Source organism: Neophocaena asiaeorientalis, unplaced genomic scaffold (genome assembly GCF_003031525.2).
Source record: "Neophocaena asiaeorientalis asiaeorientalis breed wild unplaced genomic scaffold, Neophocaena_asiaeorientalis_V1.1 scaffold409, whole genome shotgun sequence".
NCBI classification, from domain to species: Eukaryota; Metazoa; Chordata; class Mammalia; order Artiodactyla; family Phocoenidae; genus Neophocaena; species Neophocaena asiaeorientalis.
The window spans coordinates 636,480-651,828 of NW_020175208.1; the positions used below are offsets into that span (position 1 = coordinate 636,480).

The following is a 15,349-nucleotide window of genomic DNA, read 5'->3' on the forward strand; positions in this document are numbered from 1 at the left end:
GCGACGTGCCCGGCCGGCGACCGAGCTGCAGGGACGGCGTCCGGCGCGCTCACTTCCGCGTCCCGCCGCCCTCCGGTCCGCGCGCGCCCAGCCACCGCCGCCATCGGACAATAGGCCGCCCGCCCGGCTGCCGTGAACTTCCTGCCGGGGCCCGGCCGGCCTGTGTGCCCCGGACCCTGATCCCTCTCCGCGCCGGCCAGGATCGCAGCTCCGCGCCACCAGGGGAAGCAGCGGAGGACCGAGCGCCCGGGACGTTCCAGCGCCTCCCGCCGCCGCGCCTTTGCTCTGGCCCGGCGGGTAGGCGGCCTCTGCGCTCTTCGCTCTGGGCGACTTAACCCTGTCCAGCGGCTGCTGCCTTGTTGTGGGTTTCCGAATTTGGTTGCTTAAGGAGGATGTGATTTTTCCCCCTCCTTATTTCTTTTTCCTTTTATGATTTGAAACAGAGAAAAGAACTCACAGCCAGCTCGTACAGCGAAGTGCCACCAGCTACCCCCACGTGGACACCTCCGAGAGGAAAGGGAATTGGAAGCAAACTTGGTCCAAGTGACTTTGAGGCCTTACCCTCGGCTGGACTCTAAGGCCTGGGGTCATGACTCTCATGCTGGGCAGGTGGAAGGCTTTACCTGTCCTGGGCTGGACGTGAGTCTCTGCCCTTCGCCAGCACCTCCACCGGCCCACCTCCACACACTCAATACCCAGCATCTAGGCTAGGCCCGGACACTTGTCAGCAACATGGATAAGTATGACGACCTGGGCCTGGAGGCCAGTAAATTCATTGAGGACCTGAACATGTATGAGGCCTCCAAGGATGGACTCTTCCGAGTGGACAAGGGTGCAAGCAACAACCCGGAGTTTGAGGAAACACGCAGGGTGTTTGCCACCAAGATGGCCAAAATCCACCTGCACCAGCCGCACCAGCTCCTGCAGGAGGAGACCCTGCCCAGGGGCAGCCGAGGTCCCGTGAACGGTGGGGGCCGCCTGGGCCCACAGGCCCACCGGGAAGCTGATGGAGGCAGCAAGGTGACGGGGGATGGCGCTGCGAAGCCTCCTCTCGCTGCCTCGACAGTGGCCCCTGGGACAGCCACAACCATTGCAGCTGGGCAGCCCTTGTCCCCACCCCAGGAACAGAGGGCCAAGCTGTGTGTCCGTGGCGCAAGGCAAGGCAGCCAGGACTGTGGATCCAAGGAGAGCGTGGCGAGTTCTGAGATGTCTGCTTTCCATCGGCCGGGCCCCTGTGAGGATCCTTCCTGCCTCACCCACGGAGACTATTATGACAACCTCTTTTTGGCAAGCCCCAACTGGGGAGATGAACCAGCTGTGTCCCCCAGCATCAGACTGGGTGTAGGAAGTGGGTGGTCTGGCATGCCAGGGAGTGGCCCGCCACTGTCCACACCCTCCAGGGTCCATCACCTATACCAGCAGCAGCTTTCCCCGAGCTCCAGCAGGTCATTGCAGAGCAGCCAGGATGGTGGTGTTGGTGGCCACAGCAGTGAGAAGCCAGCTGCTCTTTGGACCACCGCCTCCTCCCAGCGAGTGAGCCCTGGCCTCCCTTCCCCAGGCCCAGAGAACGGGGCCCTACCGAGACCTGCTCAGCCCAGGACCCCTTCTTTCTCAGCGCCCCTGGCCCTGAACCGCTCCGGTCAGGGACCTCTTCCAAGAACAAACTCGGGGGTAGGGAGTGAGGTTTCAGGCATGATGCCCAAACCCACTGTGGACCCTCAACCCTGGTTCCAGGATGGCCCCAAATCTTACCTTTCTAGCTCTGCCCCTTCATCCTCGCCAGCCAGCATGGACAATATGCAGCTGGGTGCAGTCCCTGGGCCGGGTCCCAAGCCTGGCTGTACAGACCCTGGCGTTGGTCCCAAGCTCAGCCTTGTCCATCCAGTGATGTCTACCTTGCCTGAGTTATCTTGTAAAGAAAGTCCCTCTGGCTGGTCCTCTGATGGCAACCTGGGGCCTGTGCTCCCAGAGAGCCCCGGTTCCCCCAGGGTGAGGCTGCCTTGCCAGACCCTCATCCCAGGCCCTGAGCTTGGACCCACGGCTGCTGAATTGAAGTTAGAAGCCCTCACCCAACGTCTGGAGCGTGAGATGGATGCTCACCCGAAGGCCGATTACTTTGGTGAGTGAGAGACTGGTGTGATTGCCCATAGTGGGTGATGGGGCCCCTGCATTTGGGCATTTGGGGGAAGTGCCCCCCACCAGGGATGCTGTAGCTCTCCTTGAGTGGCCTGCCTTTTTGTGTGTGTGTGTGTGTGTGTTCCTCTTTCAGCTGCTTCTGAAACTTGAAACTTGAAAGTATCCCTAGGCAGAAAGCAGATCTTGCAGCTGGGTGTTACCCATGTGCGAAGGGCAGGATTACTCATGACTGCTCCCCCAAAAGGGAAATGCTGTGATTTTGGATTTCAGAGGTTTTGGGGGTGACTTAGAGCCTCTCTCAGTGACTGGCTCAGGCAGGACTTGAATGGGCTTCTCAGGTCCAGGTACCCCGTGAGTGTTCCATCTGTAGCTGGCTGGGCCAGGTGGCTCTGACTGTTTGAGGACCAGTGGTCGGGCAGGGGCTCTCGGTGGCTCCCTATGTGTGCGCGTGTCTGCCTGCAGGTTCTGTGTTCAATTGAGGGAGGTGAAACACTGACACGGAAGGCTTTGTTCTAGAGCAGTAGTTCACAAAGTGTAGTTTGGACCCTTAGCCTGGGAACTAGTTAGAAATGCAGATTCTTAGGCTGCACCCCAGACCTACGGCATCAGAAACTGTGGGGTGGGACCCAGCAATCAGCATTTTCACAAGCCAGCCCAGGATCCTGACGTTCTGGGAAATTTGAGACCTGTGCATTAGGTACCTTCTAACTCAGGAACGGCACCCCACCCCGCCCCGCCCCCGCTTCCAGCTGGCCGCCAGGTTACACCCACAGTCCGTGGCTCCCAAGAGGATAGAAGATGCTTCTTGCTGGTTTCACTCCAACTTGCAAGTTTTGTTTTCTTCTCTTTTAAAGCCACAAACTCTTGGAGACTGCTAGCTTCAGCTTTTTTCTCCTCACAGGGCTTGGAGGCAGCAGAAAAGCAGTGATATGCTTCTGTTGAGTAATGATGTAGCCGTCTCATAGGAGAGCTAACTAGAAAGACAGCCTACTTTTAGAAGAGTCTGAGGGTTGCTTTTATTTTATTTTTTCATTTTTGAACTCTGCACAACTGAGGTCACGATTTCCCCACACGAGGCCTGTGAACCGTGGGAAGCTGAGTGCCGCTGGGGTGGCAGCTCTGTCAGGCAGGGTCCGGGAAGGCCCTGGACAGGGAGGGTGACCGGCTTGCTCCTTTCCGTCTACCTCCTTCTGCGTCAGTGAGTGATTCTGTCCCGAGGTGCTTGGAGGGGTGGGGTCCGAGGCACTCAAGCTAGCACTGTGTTCTTGCTTCTCATGAGAGCCTCACGGGAACAGCTCTCACACCACCCTGGGCAGTCAGAGGTTGGGGTGACTGTTTACTGGCTTATGTTTTAGGGTACCCTCTTACTGTGAACTGTTCACTGGTTTATGTTTTAGAGCACGTAGCACCCTCTTACTGTGAACCATCTCTTCTCCTTTGCAAATCCCCCAGTTTGGGAATAATACTTGGCTGGAAGAACCGTGGGTTTTTTAGTTCAAACTGTTGTTGAATTGTTTTCTTCCAGTTTTATTGAGATATAATTGACGCAGCATTGTATTAGTTTAAGGTGTACAGCATAATGATTTGATTTACATGCATCATGAAGTGAACATCACAATAAGGTCAGTGGACATCCATCATCTCATGTAGGTACAAATTAAAGAAATAGGAAAAAATACTTTTTCCTTGTGATGAGAACTCAACGACTCTTAACTTTCATATAGAACACACAGCAGAGTTAATTACATTTATCATGTTATACATTACACCCCTAGTACTTACATACCTTATAACTGGAAGTTTATACCTTTGACTGCCTTTGTTCAATTCCCCCTCTCCCGCTCCACCCCCCTCCCACCTCTGGGAGCCACAAATCTTATCTCTTTTTCTATGAGTTTGTTTTTGAAGTATAATTGACCTCCAACACTATGTTAGTTCCTATTACACAACACAGTGATTCGGTATTTCTACACATTTCGAACTGATTGCTGCGATAAGCCTAGTTACGATATGTCACCTTACAAAGATACTATGTAGTTATTGGCTATATTCCCCACACTGTACATTTCATACCCATGACTCATTTGTTTTGCAACTGGAAGTGTGTACCTCTTTCCCTCACCTATTTCTTTCCTTCCCTACCCCGTCCCCTCAGGCAACCACCTGTTTGTATCTATAACTCTGTTTATGTTTTGTTGTGTTTGTTCATTTGTGTTGTTTTTTGATTCCACGTACACATGAAATACAGTATTTATCTTGAATTTTGAATTCAAGCTCATTAAACAACAAAACAGCAGTTTTATTTTTTCAGGGAGGCAAGTTTATACACTGCCTCAGAGCAGAGATACTGGCTAACACTAGCCATTCATTCAGCCCATGTTTATTGAGTGCCTACTTTGGGCCATGGGGTACATAATGAATGGGACGGACAGAAACCCCTGCTTCCCCAGACCAGACAGTGCAGTAGAGGGAGACAGGAGATGAACAAAATAAATAAGCAAGTATGAGGGAGAGAAATAGGAAGAGGAGAGGATAGAGCCTCCGGGCAGGGAGTGGCAGGGAGGTTTCTGGTTTTAAATCAGGTGATCAGGAAAGATCCCATCGAGAAGGTGGCATTGGAGCTAGGCTTGAAGGAGGCAAGTCTGAGTCTGCCCAGGGAAAGGGCTTTCCCAGCAGGGCAGACAGCAAGAGCAGAGGCCCCGAGACCTGGGCTGTGCCAGGCAATGTGCTAGACACTGTTTAATTTACTCATGTAATCTTAGGAAGCCCATTTCACCAACCTGGAAACTGAAGCTCAGAGAGGTTAGATTATTGATCCCAGGTCTCACAGCGGGGACTGGGTGTAGCTGGGGTCTGAGCCCCACAGTTGGGGCTCCCTGCCCATTTTTCTAACCAGCACTGCCCAGCTGCCTCCCAAGCACAGATGTGAAAGTCTGCTTTATTTATCTATTTATTTTTATGGTTGTTTTTTCCTTAATTGAGGTGAACTTCCTATAACGTAAAATTAATCATTTTAATTAATTTGGAATTAATTTAAAAAGTAATGAGTGGCATTTAGCGCGTTCGCCGTGTTGTGCAAACACCACCCCTATCTAGTTGCAAAACATTTTTATCACCCCCAGAGGAAACCCATCCCCATAAATCAGTTGCTCCCTAATCCCCCAACTCTCCCAGCCCCTGGCAACCACCAGTGTACATTCTCTCTCTCTGGCTTTACTTATTCTGGATATTTGATACAGAGGGAATCATATTGAAGTTATTTTTTGACTAAGCATTACATTTACGTGTAGAAAATTTAAAAGACGCAAAAACACATGCGTGGAAAATGAGTCTCTTTCTCACCCCGGTTTCTAGCCGAGCATCCTGGCGTGATGAGTGTATATGTGTGTGTATCTCCCTGTGGGCCTGCTGTCCACCTGCTCTTTGCCTTTCCCTCTGAACAGTGCGTCTTGGCAGCTGTTCTGCATCAGCACGCGTTGAGTTGGCTCAGTGTCACCCTCGGTGGATGTGCCCCGGGTCACGTAAGCAGCCTCGTGGTGGACTTCAGAAGGGCCAACTGCAAGGTGAAAGCCTAGCTTTGTGACAGACTCCCGGGGGCGGGGCGGGGGGTAGGTTGCAGGGCTGGGGGCTTTGTGGCCTTTAAATGTTGCCTAGTTGCCCTCCGCAGAGGTCATGCCAGGGACCCCACTGCCCATCATATAGGACAGGGCCTGCCCCCACCTGCTTTGGCAGCTGAGCTTCCAGCCACTCTAACGGGACTGGCCACGTGGCCAAGGAGGACGTCTCTCCTCTGAGCACCTGGCCGTCAGTATGTGGCCCAGCCCTGCTCTGGGACCTTGGACAAACTGTCCCTCTGAGGCCTCCCCACTCATCCACAGTACGAGGCTCTTGGCTGGTTGAGGGGCTCACATCGGCAGATGTCTTTCCCTTCGCTAGGTCTGGTGTTATTTGAAAGATTTAGTCTGTCCAACACGCTACATTTATTACATAAGGATGAAATTTTACTTCTAAATAGAAGAATATCTATTGATACAGGGCTCTCGGCAGAGAGAATCTGGGTAACGTTAACAGTCATCATCGGACTCGATGTAATTCTAGGCAGAAGCAAAGCAAAGTTGCTGTTTGGGTTGTTACCTGGACCCCTTCCTGGGCATTTGACCTGTGGGAAGAGCTTGTGAATCCCTGCTACCACCCTGGAGGACACTTGGGTTTGAAGACACCTCAGTGTCCAGTTATTGATCAGTTATTGATCAGCTTATCACCGAGGACTCTTCTGGCACTTTCCAAGGCCAGGTCTCTGTGGCTTCGGGACAGTTTGGCCCCAGGGAGGCATTTCTTCCCCCTCTTTCTCTCCCATGTTCCTCTGTGGCCTCTTTGTGTCTTCCAGTCCTTGAGGAAAGGGTTAAGGACAAACTCTTGATGCTTCTTAGAGAACACTGTTGGGTTTCCATCTCCCTGGGCCTTGCGCTCAGAAGATGCCCCCCACCCCACCGTGTGGTTGTTTTCACACCACTGTGTTCCCTGCAGAGGAAGTGAAGAGGCCCTCGTGCCGTTTGTTTACTCTCACCCGTCTTTTCTTCCACGGTAGCCATCTGTCCTCCTCACACTGGTCGTCTCCCCCCTTTCTAAGGAAAAAGGACCCAAATAAACCACCTGCCACAGGCTGGGTTTCCCGGGAAGCTGACTCTGAGACAGAGTCTAGAGTGCAGGGGGCTGACTAAGGGTGCTCTTGGGACCCTAACTGTGGAGTGAGGAGGAGGAAGCAGGAGTGGGCAGGGAGGACCCCAGCTGTCGTGCGGGCCTGACAAGCCTGGGCCGACCCCAAGGGGGCTCGGGAGCTGGAAAAGCCCTCAGGGCCGCCCCGCGTTCCGCCCCGGCGTGGAGGTGACAGGTGAGGCTCCCTCCTGCCCCCCGCAGCGGCTGGGCCAAGACTCCTTCAGCGAAGGGATCTGGGTGTCCACCACATCCCCGGTCCCGGGCAGAGAAGACCCCATTCCTGGTGACCTTGGCCATGATTTTAACCATAGTGACGTCTGTTGAGCGCCTGTATGTAACCTTCACAGCCAGACTCCGTTATTCTCTGTTTACAGTTGAGAAACCAAGCCCGTGATATGCTCAGGACCACACAGGTGTCCGCGGTGGTGCTGCCACGCCAGGTGGGCCTCTGATCGCTTGCACGAGAGAACTAGGTGGTCTTTCGGGGCTGAATTGGATGTTCTCCATTTGCCCCTCCAGATTCACTCTCTGCCCAGCTGCTGTGGGGGCATCAGTGGCCTCCCTGCCCCTTCCAGGCCTTCTTCCCCATGGTCAGGACTCTGGACCTGCAGCCCCTGGCTCCTTCCCTCCCTGCTGTGTGTGGGTCTGGGGGACCAGGCACTGCTAGTGCCGCCCACGAGAGCCACACTCTGAGGCACCAGCGGGGTGGCGAGGCAAGAGGAAGCTGGTTTCAGGGTCTCTGTCACCCAGCAAGTGGACGGACGGGCCCTTCTCCACCTACATGGAGAGAGAAGCACCTGGCTCTGTCTTTAGTTTTCCTGTCTTGGGTGGACATTCCTGCTGCAGTATTTGAACTCAGAAAACTGCAACGGCAGACCTGCCTTAGCCTGAGAGCCTGAGAACAAGTGTGACTCCTTCTGGGGATGGTCCTGTCCTGCCAGGGACCAGGGAGCCTGTCACACTTGATTTCATTTTACTGGCAACGCAGGAGGTGAAATAAGCAGTCCAGACAAGGAAGCCGTGAATGTCCTATCTGCTCCCTCCCATTGGACAGTCTCTTCAGCATCCAGCTGCTTGTTGTCTTAATGACCTTTCAAGCACGTCTTATCTGACTTGATCAGCAACAGACGCTTGAAATATGGGGCTTAAGTCCAGCCTGGAATGCAAAATTGAGGATGATTTTCAGAGCATTTGTCATGTAAAAGGAAACAACATGGGCCAATCCTGTAGAAGAGGGGCCCCTCCAGAATTCAGGACAGGGGCCTGTGTGCACCCCAGAGGCCCTGCTTACCCCCCAGATATCAGGCATTGCAGTAAACCCAAACCAAGTGCTGAAGTAGCAGAAGTGGGCAGAAGATCATTAACCACCTGGCCCTGTCTGAGTAGCTGGCATGACCAAGTGTGGGAACTTCTGCCCACATTCCTTTTGGAGACATGGTGCCATAATTTGGACCTGCTGAATCCAGGCTTCTATAGCCATGGAAGTAAATTTCTGATCCTTTGGTAACTTTTGTAAATGACACTCAAGAATCCAATTCTGGGCTTCCCTGGTGGCGCAGTGGTTAAGAATACGCCTGCCAATGCAGGGGACACGGGTTTGAACCCTTGTCCGGGAAGATCCCACATGCCGCGGAGCAACTAAGCCCGCGAGCCACAACTACTGAAGTCCACGAGCCTAGAGCCCGTGCTCCACAACAAGAGAAGCTGCCGCAATGAGAAACCCACGCACCACGACGAAGAGTAGCCCCCGCTCACCGCAACTAGAGAAAGCCTGCGTGCAGCAGCGAAGACCCAATGCAGCCAAAAATAAATAAATAAAATAAATTTATTTTTTAAAAAAGAATACAATTCTGCCTGTCTAGCCTAGCCAGTGTGCACCCTGAGACATGGGGATTCCCAGCTGTTTAGAAGTTGGGTAGCTTATGTGCATGTTGTTTTGTAGGCCAGGTAATCTTCCCTTCAAAACCAGGAAGGTATATATTTTAAATTTTTTTTTTTTTTCCTGTACGCGGACCTTTCACTGTTGTGGCCTCTCCCATTGCAGAGCACAGGCTCCGGACGCGCAGGCTCAGCAGCCATGGCTCGCGGGCCCAGCCGCTCCGCGGCATGTGGGATCTTCCCGGACCGGGGCACGAACCCGTGTCCCCTGCATCGGCAGGTGGACTCTCAACCACTGCGCCACCAGGGAAGCCCTATATTTTAAATTTTTATTGATGTATAGTATACATATATTGTAGATGCTCAGAAAGTGAAGACACGCAGCACACAGATCAAAGCACAGAGCACGACTAGCACCCAAGAAGCCCCCTGTGTGTGCCCTCTCACAGTCACCACTACCTGCCAGGGAGAGTTGTGACTTCTGACTGCAGACATGAGGGTTTTTTAAAAAAATATTTATTTATTTATTTGGCTGGGTTGGGTCTTAGTTGTGGCACACGGGATCTTTCTTTTTTTTAGTTGTGCACGCTGGATCTTCAGTTGTGGCATGCATGCGGGATCTAGTTTCCTGACCAGAGATCGACCAGAGATCGAACCCTGGCCCCCTGCACTGGGAGCACGGAGTCTTAACCACTGGACCACCAGGGAAGTCCCCAAACATGAGTTTCTGAGCAATTGTGTGGTTTGAAGTAACTTCTGAAACCTTGAGATAATTAAAAAACCTTTCATGGCAGGTTTTTGGATGGATGGAGAGCGCATGGCTGATCCGAGCGCAGCTGAGGCTGGGGCAGCAAGGAGTGGGTGCTGTCAGCAGGGCCATCCAGCTCACTCTGTACCGGTGGCTGCTCCCGTGTGGTCAGTGGTCAGGGCTCCAACACTGTTTTGGTCCTCTGTGTTCTCTGGAGGGATGGACTTTTCATCATACGCTTTAGCCCTGTCCCTACTGCCCGCTCTCCCCACAGGATTTCTCTTCTGAGATTTCGGGATAGGGGGACGATCAGCAACCCCTACAGTTCATTCAGAGTGATTCATCTGTTCACTGGGTCCACATGTCGGCAAGGTGTGCTTGTCCACTCCCCGCTGTGCTCTTAGCACTGGGCTTGGGAGGACACTGGAGGGTCAGACTCAGCCCTTGCACTTGGAGTGACAGCCACTCTTCTGTCACCCCGGCCTCAGGCCTGCACTCGGGGTGTCCCTCCAACCCCGCCGTGATCACCGGCTTCTGTCGCACTGGCCTTGTTGCCAGTCCTTGAGCTAATGGAGTTCTTCCCCACCACAGGGCCCTTGCCCTTGCTGTTCCCCAGCCCACGTCCTCTGACCAGCACGCTGCTGCCCCCCTGCCATCCCCCTCGGGGCGGCGGGTCTCCAGCTGTAGCCCTGGCCAGTCCTGACAGCTGTTTCCCACGGCAGCTGCCTCATCCCATCAGGCTGTCTTTCTGAGGTTCTCCCTCCTCGGAATGTTTCTGCTCTGTTCCTCTGTGACCAGGAAAAAATGTCTTGTTTTTTCCATCTAATTTTCCTGCTCTTTCCATTCATAATGCAGAACGTCGAATTGACCTTTAGACATGACTATTCTTGCCAGAGGTTTTTTTTTTTAAAGTTATGTTTCTTTACATCTCTGGATCTCCCGCTCAGGAGAAGGAACTGTGGAAGAAATGCATCAGGTGTTTGGGGGTGAAGCAACCAGGTGTTCTGGGCCCGAGCCTACCAACAGCCCCAGGTGTGATGTGGGGCTGCTTGCTCTTCCTCTGTGCTGAGCCAGGGCCACCTCTGAGGGCTCTTCCTAAGCCAAAGTGCTCTGGCTGTGGGTACAATCGGATGCCGATTTTAGCTGATCGAGTAACAAGGGACTGGGCAGCAGTATTGTCCACAGTGGCGAGAGCCCGGAAAGGTGGAGGGCCGAATGGCCTAGCATCTCATCTCCCTTCCAGGCCTCTACAGAATTAAAAAACAACTTTTTTGTTTGTTTAGTTACAGTTACATTTTCAGTTGTAAGCGGTAGTCATTTTTACTGTAGGTATTCTGGAAAATACATACAGTTAAAACAAGAACCATGAATCTCTGACATGCCTGCCACCCTTAGAATAATCAGTGTTAAGATTTTCTGCAGAAAGTTTCCAGTCCCAAGTAGCGGCTGGAGCCCGCGGTGATGCAGGCTGCATGGTGTGCTGTGGTTCATGGCTCTTTGGCCAGATGTAGAAGCGTTTACTGAGTTAGAAGCCAGTTTGCTCTGCGGTGTGTCTGATGAAAGTGAGATTAGGAAGGACTGAAGATTTCCTGTAGGAAACAACCGCACATGGGGAGCCACTGATATTATGGGGGTCACCCACCCTAGAGCCCTTTTCTTAAAAAATAAATTTATTTTATTTACTTATTTATTTATATTTGGCTGCATTGCGTCTTCGTTGCTGTGCGCGGGTTTTCTCTAGCTGCAGCGAGCGGGGGCTACTCTTCGTTGCGGTGCGCGGGCTTCTCATTATGGTGGCTTCTTTTGTTGTGGAGCATGGGCTCTAGGCGCGTGGGCTTCGGTAGTTGTGGCACGAGGGCTCGGTAGTTGTGGCTCTCACGGGCTTAGTTGCTCTGCGGCATGTGGGATCTTCCCGGATCAGGGATTGAACCCATGTTCCCTGCATTGGCAGGTGGATTCTTAACCACTGCAGCACCAGGGAAGTCCCTCCAGAGGCCTCTTGAGACTCTCATTCTAATTAAACTTGGGGTCCCTAGTGTGGGGGACAGCTGGGAGCACTGGCCATGGGGCTCACTGAGCTTGTTTTTGTTAGCATATCCCAGGACATCTCTGAGGGCTCTTGCGGTACCTTCAGCGTTTCTGGGTCTCAGGCTTGAAATGGGACAGTGGCCTTGGGGCCTGGCCCTGTCAGGGCCCCAGATCGTGCGGCTGGGTGGTTGTCTGTTGAAGGAATGCAGGGGCCTCAGTTAGGGCGTGGAGGGGGAAGAGGAAGGGATGTTTAGCCAGGGTTACGGCTCTGAGATAGTTTTGCTAAAATTTATTGAGCAGGTTGCTCCGTGTCAGGCACTTTGCTAATCATCTCACACGCATTAACTTGTTTAATCCTCCCAACAACTCTATTTTATGATCCCCATTTTATAGATGGGGAAACTGAGGTTCACAGAACAGAACCTAAGTAACTTGCCTAATGCATTTATGAAGGAGCTTTGCTGAGTCCAGGATCCTGACCGCCGTGCTGCGCTGGCTCGGAGCTCCTGGGAGCACAGTGGCTTTCTGACAAAGGGACCCCAGAGGGCATTGTGGCTATGAGTAAATCAGGCCTGAGGTCTCCCGCTTCTCTGGTGGAGCAATGAGGAGGCAGGCCGTGGATGGCTGCCCAAGCTGGTTAGAGGGGTGGATCCCACTCTTGCAGCTAGGGGTGCACCCAGGTTCATCTTCAGGTCAGGAGCCTGGGCTCGTACCGGCCCCTCCCTGCCGGGCAGTGACAGAATCGTGGAGGCTCAGAGGCACATACATGGGCTGCGTAGGGGCTTTGACTGCCCACAGCCCCTTGACCCTTGACTTTTCCTGTTCCCCTGAAGGGTGTTGGTTAGGGCGAGCGGGCCATGCCCTCAGGGGTGCCTGTGTGACACCCCCAAGGGTTCTGGGCAAGGGCAGGGGTATGCCAGCCCACACTTTCCTTGGGGGCAGCTAGGATGCCTTGGTCTAAGGGTCAGTATCAACCCCAGGCCGTGTGCGGAGATGCTCAAAACCCAGCGTTGGATGAAACTACACTCAGAGTCCATCTGGCAAACCGAACAGAAACCTTACCCTAAAACAAAACAGGCCTCCAAAAGTTCCCAGGCGTGTTAACCGCAGGGTAGTACTTGTCACCAAATATTTATATCCATTTCGGGTTTTGTTTTTCATCTGTCCCCTCCCAGGGAAACCAGCTGGACACAGAATCTCAGGGTCACGCTGGAAGGCTGGAGGCTCTCTGCCTGGGTGTTTCCGAGGGAGTATTTTAGATCCAGGTTATTTTTAAATTTTGAGAGCCACGGTGTTTAGACTTGGCCAAGTTCTTCCCTCATCTGTTTTGTTCTGTAGTTCGTCTCTGTGTGTCCCAGGGGAGCGTGGTCCGGTTACTCCCGGTCACTGGAAGTTGGTCAGGAGCGTATCAGGGCCTCTACCTTCCTTCCCCCACACATGTCTTTGTAACATATTGAAAGTTCTGGAAGCCTGCCATGATGCTGTCTGTCATTCAAGAGGAGGGGACTTCAGTTCAGCGTGGGTCTGTCCTGCCGCTGATCCTGGGAGGTGCGGTGACCCAGGTCATTCAGGACGTCGTGGACAAGGCCCCCGTCTTATAATGCAGGCCCTGAGTCGGGGTGAACCCATCACAGCAGGCTCTGGGCCCAACTGCATGTGACGGTCACCTCAGCACGATAAGACAGTAGCAGATTGGCCTTTTGCTGCCTAGAGCCTGACAGTGGCTTCCCTGTTCTCCCAAACCTCCCCATGAGCTGAATTAATGGTTTCCTTTCAGCGGAGTAGAGCCGAGTGGTGGCCATGTTTGCTCACATGACGATCAGGGCTGGCCCCAGGGAGCGGGGTAGAGGTTTCCCATCTGCTGAAACATCGCCTGTTCTGTTCCCCTCTCCAGCTCCTTACTTTGCATTGCTTCCTGCTGGTGCAGTAAGGTAGTGAATTTAGAGAGAGATGGATTTCAGGGCTGGGCCCCAGGGCGTTTGCTGACAGAGTTACTGTCACATGGAACATGCTGGCAGCAGGCTCGGCAAGATGCAGGCCTGCCTGGCGATGCTTGAGGGCTGTGCCGGCTTGGACACCCTGCTTCACTTTGCTGCCCTTGGTTTCCTCACCTGACAGGGACTGGAGGTCCTGTGCTCCTTCTAATTCTGTTTCCTTTCCTGTGCTCCGAGCCTCCAGAGCCACGTTTGGATTCAGGGCTGTTGCCTGGGAGGAGACTCCTGGCTGTGAGGGTGACAGTGTTTGGAGGCAGGACCTGCTTCAGACACTGTATGCGAGGCATGCGGGCATCAGTTGAATGGAAGCTGGTCCCTCATTGGCTTGCAGAGAAACCAGCAAGAGCGCAGAAGCCCAGGGAGGGAAGGACATGGAAAACAACAGACACGCCCCAGGCAGCAGGCCAGTGGGTGGTGATGGCAGGCGCTTCTGGTTGGCCCACCAGGTCCCTCCGTGAGATCATGTCCCAGCAGAGGTGACTCCAAAATGCCCTCCTCCCACTAATAATGCTTGGTCATCATCGGCCTTGCTCATGAACTCAGAACTGTATCCTTTTGGGAAAAAAAATGGACACTCTATGATAAAACAGCCCTTAAGAAATAAGGAAAGTGAGGAAATAAAACCAAACACTGATTTAGTGATAAGATTCAATACACAAAACACGGGGCCTGGTCTATAGAAGTTACTCGTGAACTATTTGTTGAATGAATGAATCATGGCGTGCACTTCTAATGTTATGCAATCAGAGTAAAAAATCAGAATGTTTTAGTTACAATGCCTGTGGGCTGAGACGCAGTGGATGCTACAGACACAGTTTCTTTGTCACCTGTTCCCGGTGGTAGCTGTGACGTGCTGTGCTGATATCTGTGCTCCCCTGTCTGAGTAGAAGGATGAGCTTATTGGGCAAGGACTCGGGTGACATGGCCGGTGGCAGGTGGGCTAGTCTGTAAGCCTGGAGAAGTCCTGTTCCCCAGGGCAAACTTGAGACATGACCACGTTTTGAGGAGGAGGGGATTTCGGTAGGACAGCGTGGAACCTGGGTGCATCTCTGGATGGTTTCCTGTCTTGCTTGGCTGGGTGGAGCTTTGGAGGCAGTCCTGAAGCAGGGGTTGTGGGCGTGAACCTTGAGTGGGGCACTGACTTTCCGGCCAGGTTCCCAAGGCTCTCACCGACCCCAACCCCAGTCCTACCCAGACCCTTCCCCCACCTCTGTCCATCACCACTTCCAGTTCCAAGCCCAAATAGCGTATTCCCTCAAGAGCCATTATGGATCGCCTACTGTATACAAGAGACTGGATTAGAATTTGTGGGGCTTCTTTTGTGCCAGACTTATTGCCTGGCCCTCTGCTGGGTGTGGGGTGTCTGTGCTGGTCACTGTTGTACCCCCAGGGCCTAGAGCAGTGCCTGGCACACAGTAGATGCTCAGTATGTACTTGAACAAATGGTGAACGCCCCGGCCAGTGGAGGGAAGGGATGTTCCCTGACGCCCTCCTGAGTGGCAGTGCTTTGAGTGGGGTGTTAACCCTGTGGCGGGCACACAGCGCCGGGCTGGCTGTCCACGTCCCTCACCCTGACTGGTCGTTACTCGGAAGAGCTTTCCTATGTGTGTAGAAGGTGTCTCGGGTAGCTGAGGAGTGGGGGCCCGGAAGAGGTTGGGATGCCAGGTTTGTCTGGGTGGAAACTTCACCGAGCTCCAGGGACCGGCTGAGCAGAGTCCTGGGGACGTTTGGATGGGAGCAGGGAGATGTGCTGACAGATGTGTTCTTAGCTGAGTAGACATTCCTGTTACACTGAAAATCAGAGTTTGAGGAGCTCTTTGTGGGAATGAAAAGCCATATAAGACTGTGG

General features: G+C 53.2%; 1 protein-coding gene across 1 annotated transcript in view; it reads left to right on the forward strand.

Annotated features, from left to right (window-relative positions):
* The first annotated feature begins 16 nt into the window (after positions 1-16).
* LIMD1 (LIM domain containing 1) overlaps positions 17-15,349 on the forward strand; it is a 70,053-nt gene continuing 54,720 nt past the window's right edge. The window contains exon 1 of the mRNA XM_024765275.1: positions 17-2,119. Within this exon, the coding sequence (XP_024621043.1) occupies positions 733-2,119 (1,387 nt within the window). The 5' untranslated portion in view covers positions 17-732. The remainder of the gene's footprint in view (positions 2,120-15,349) is intronic.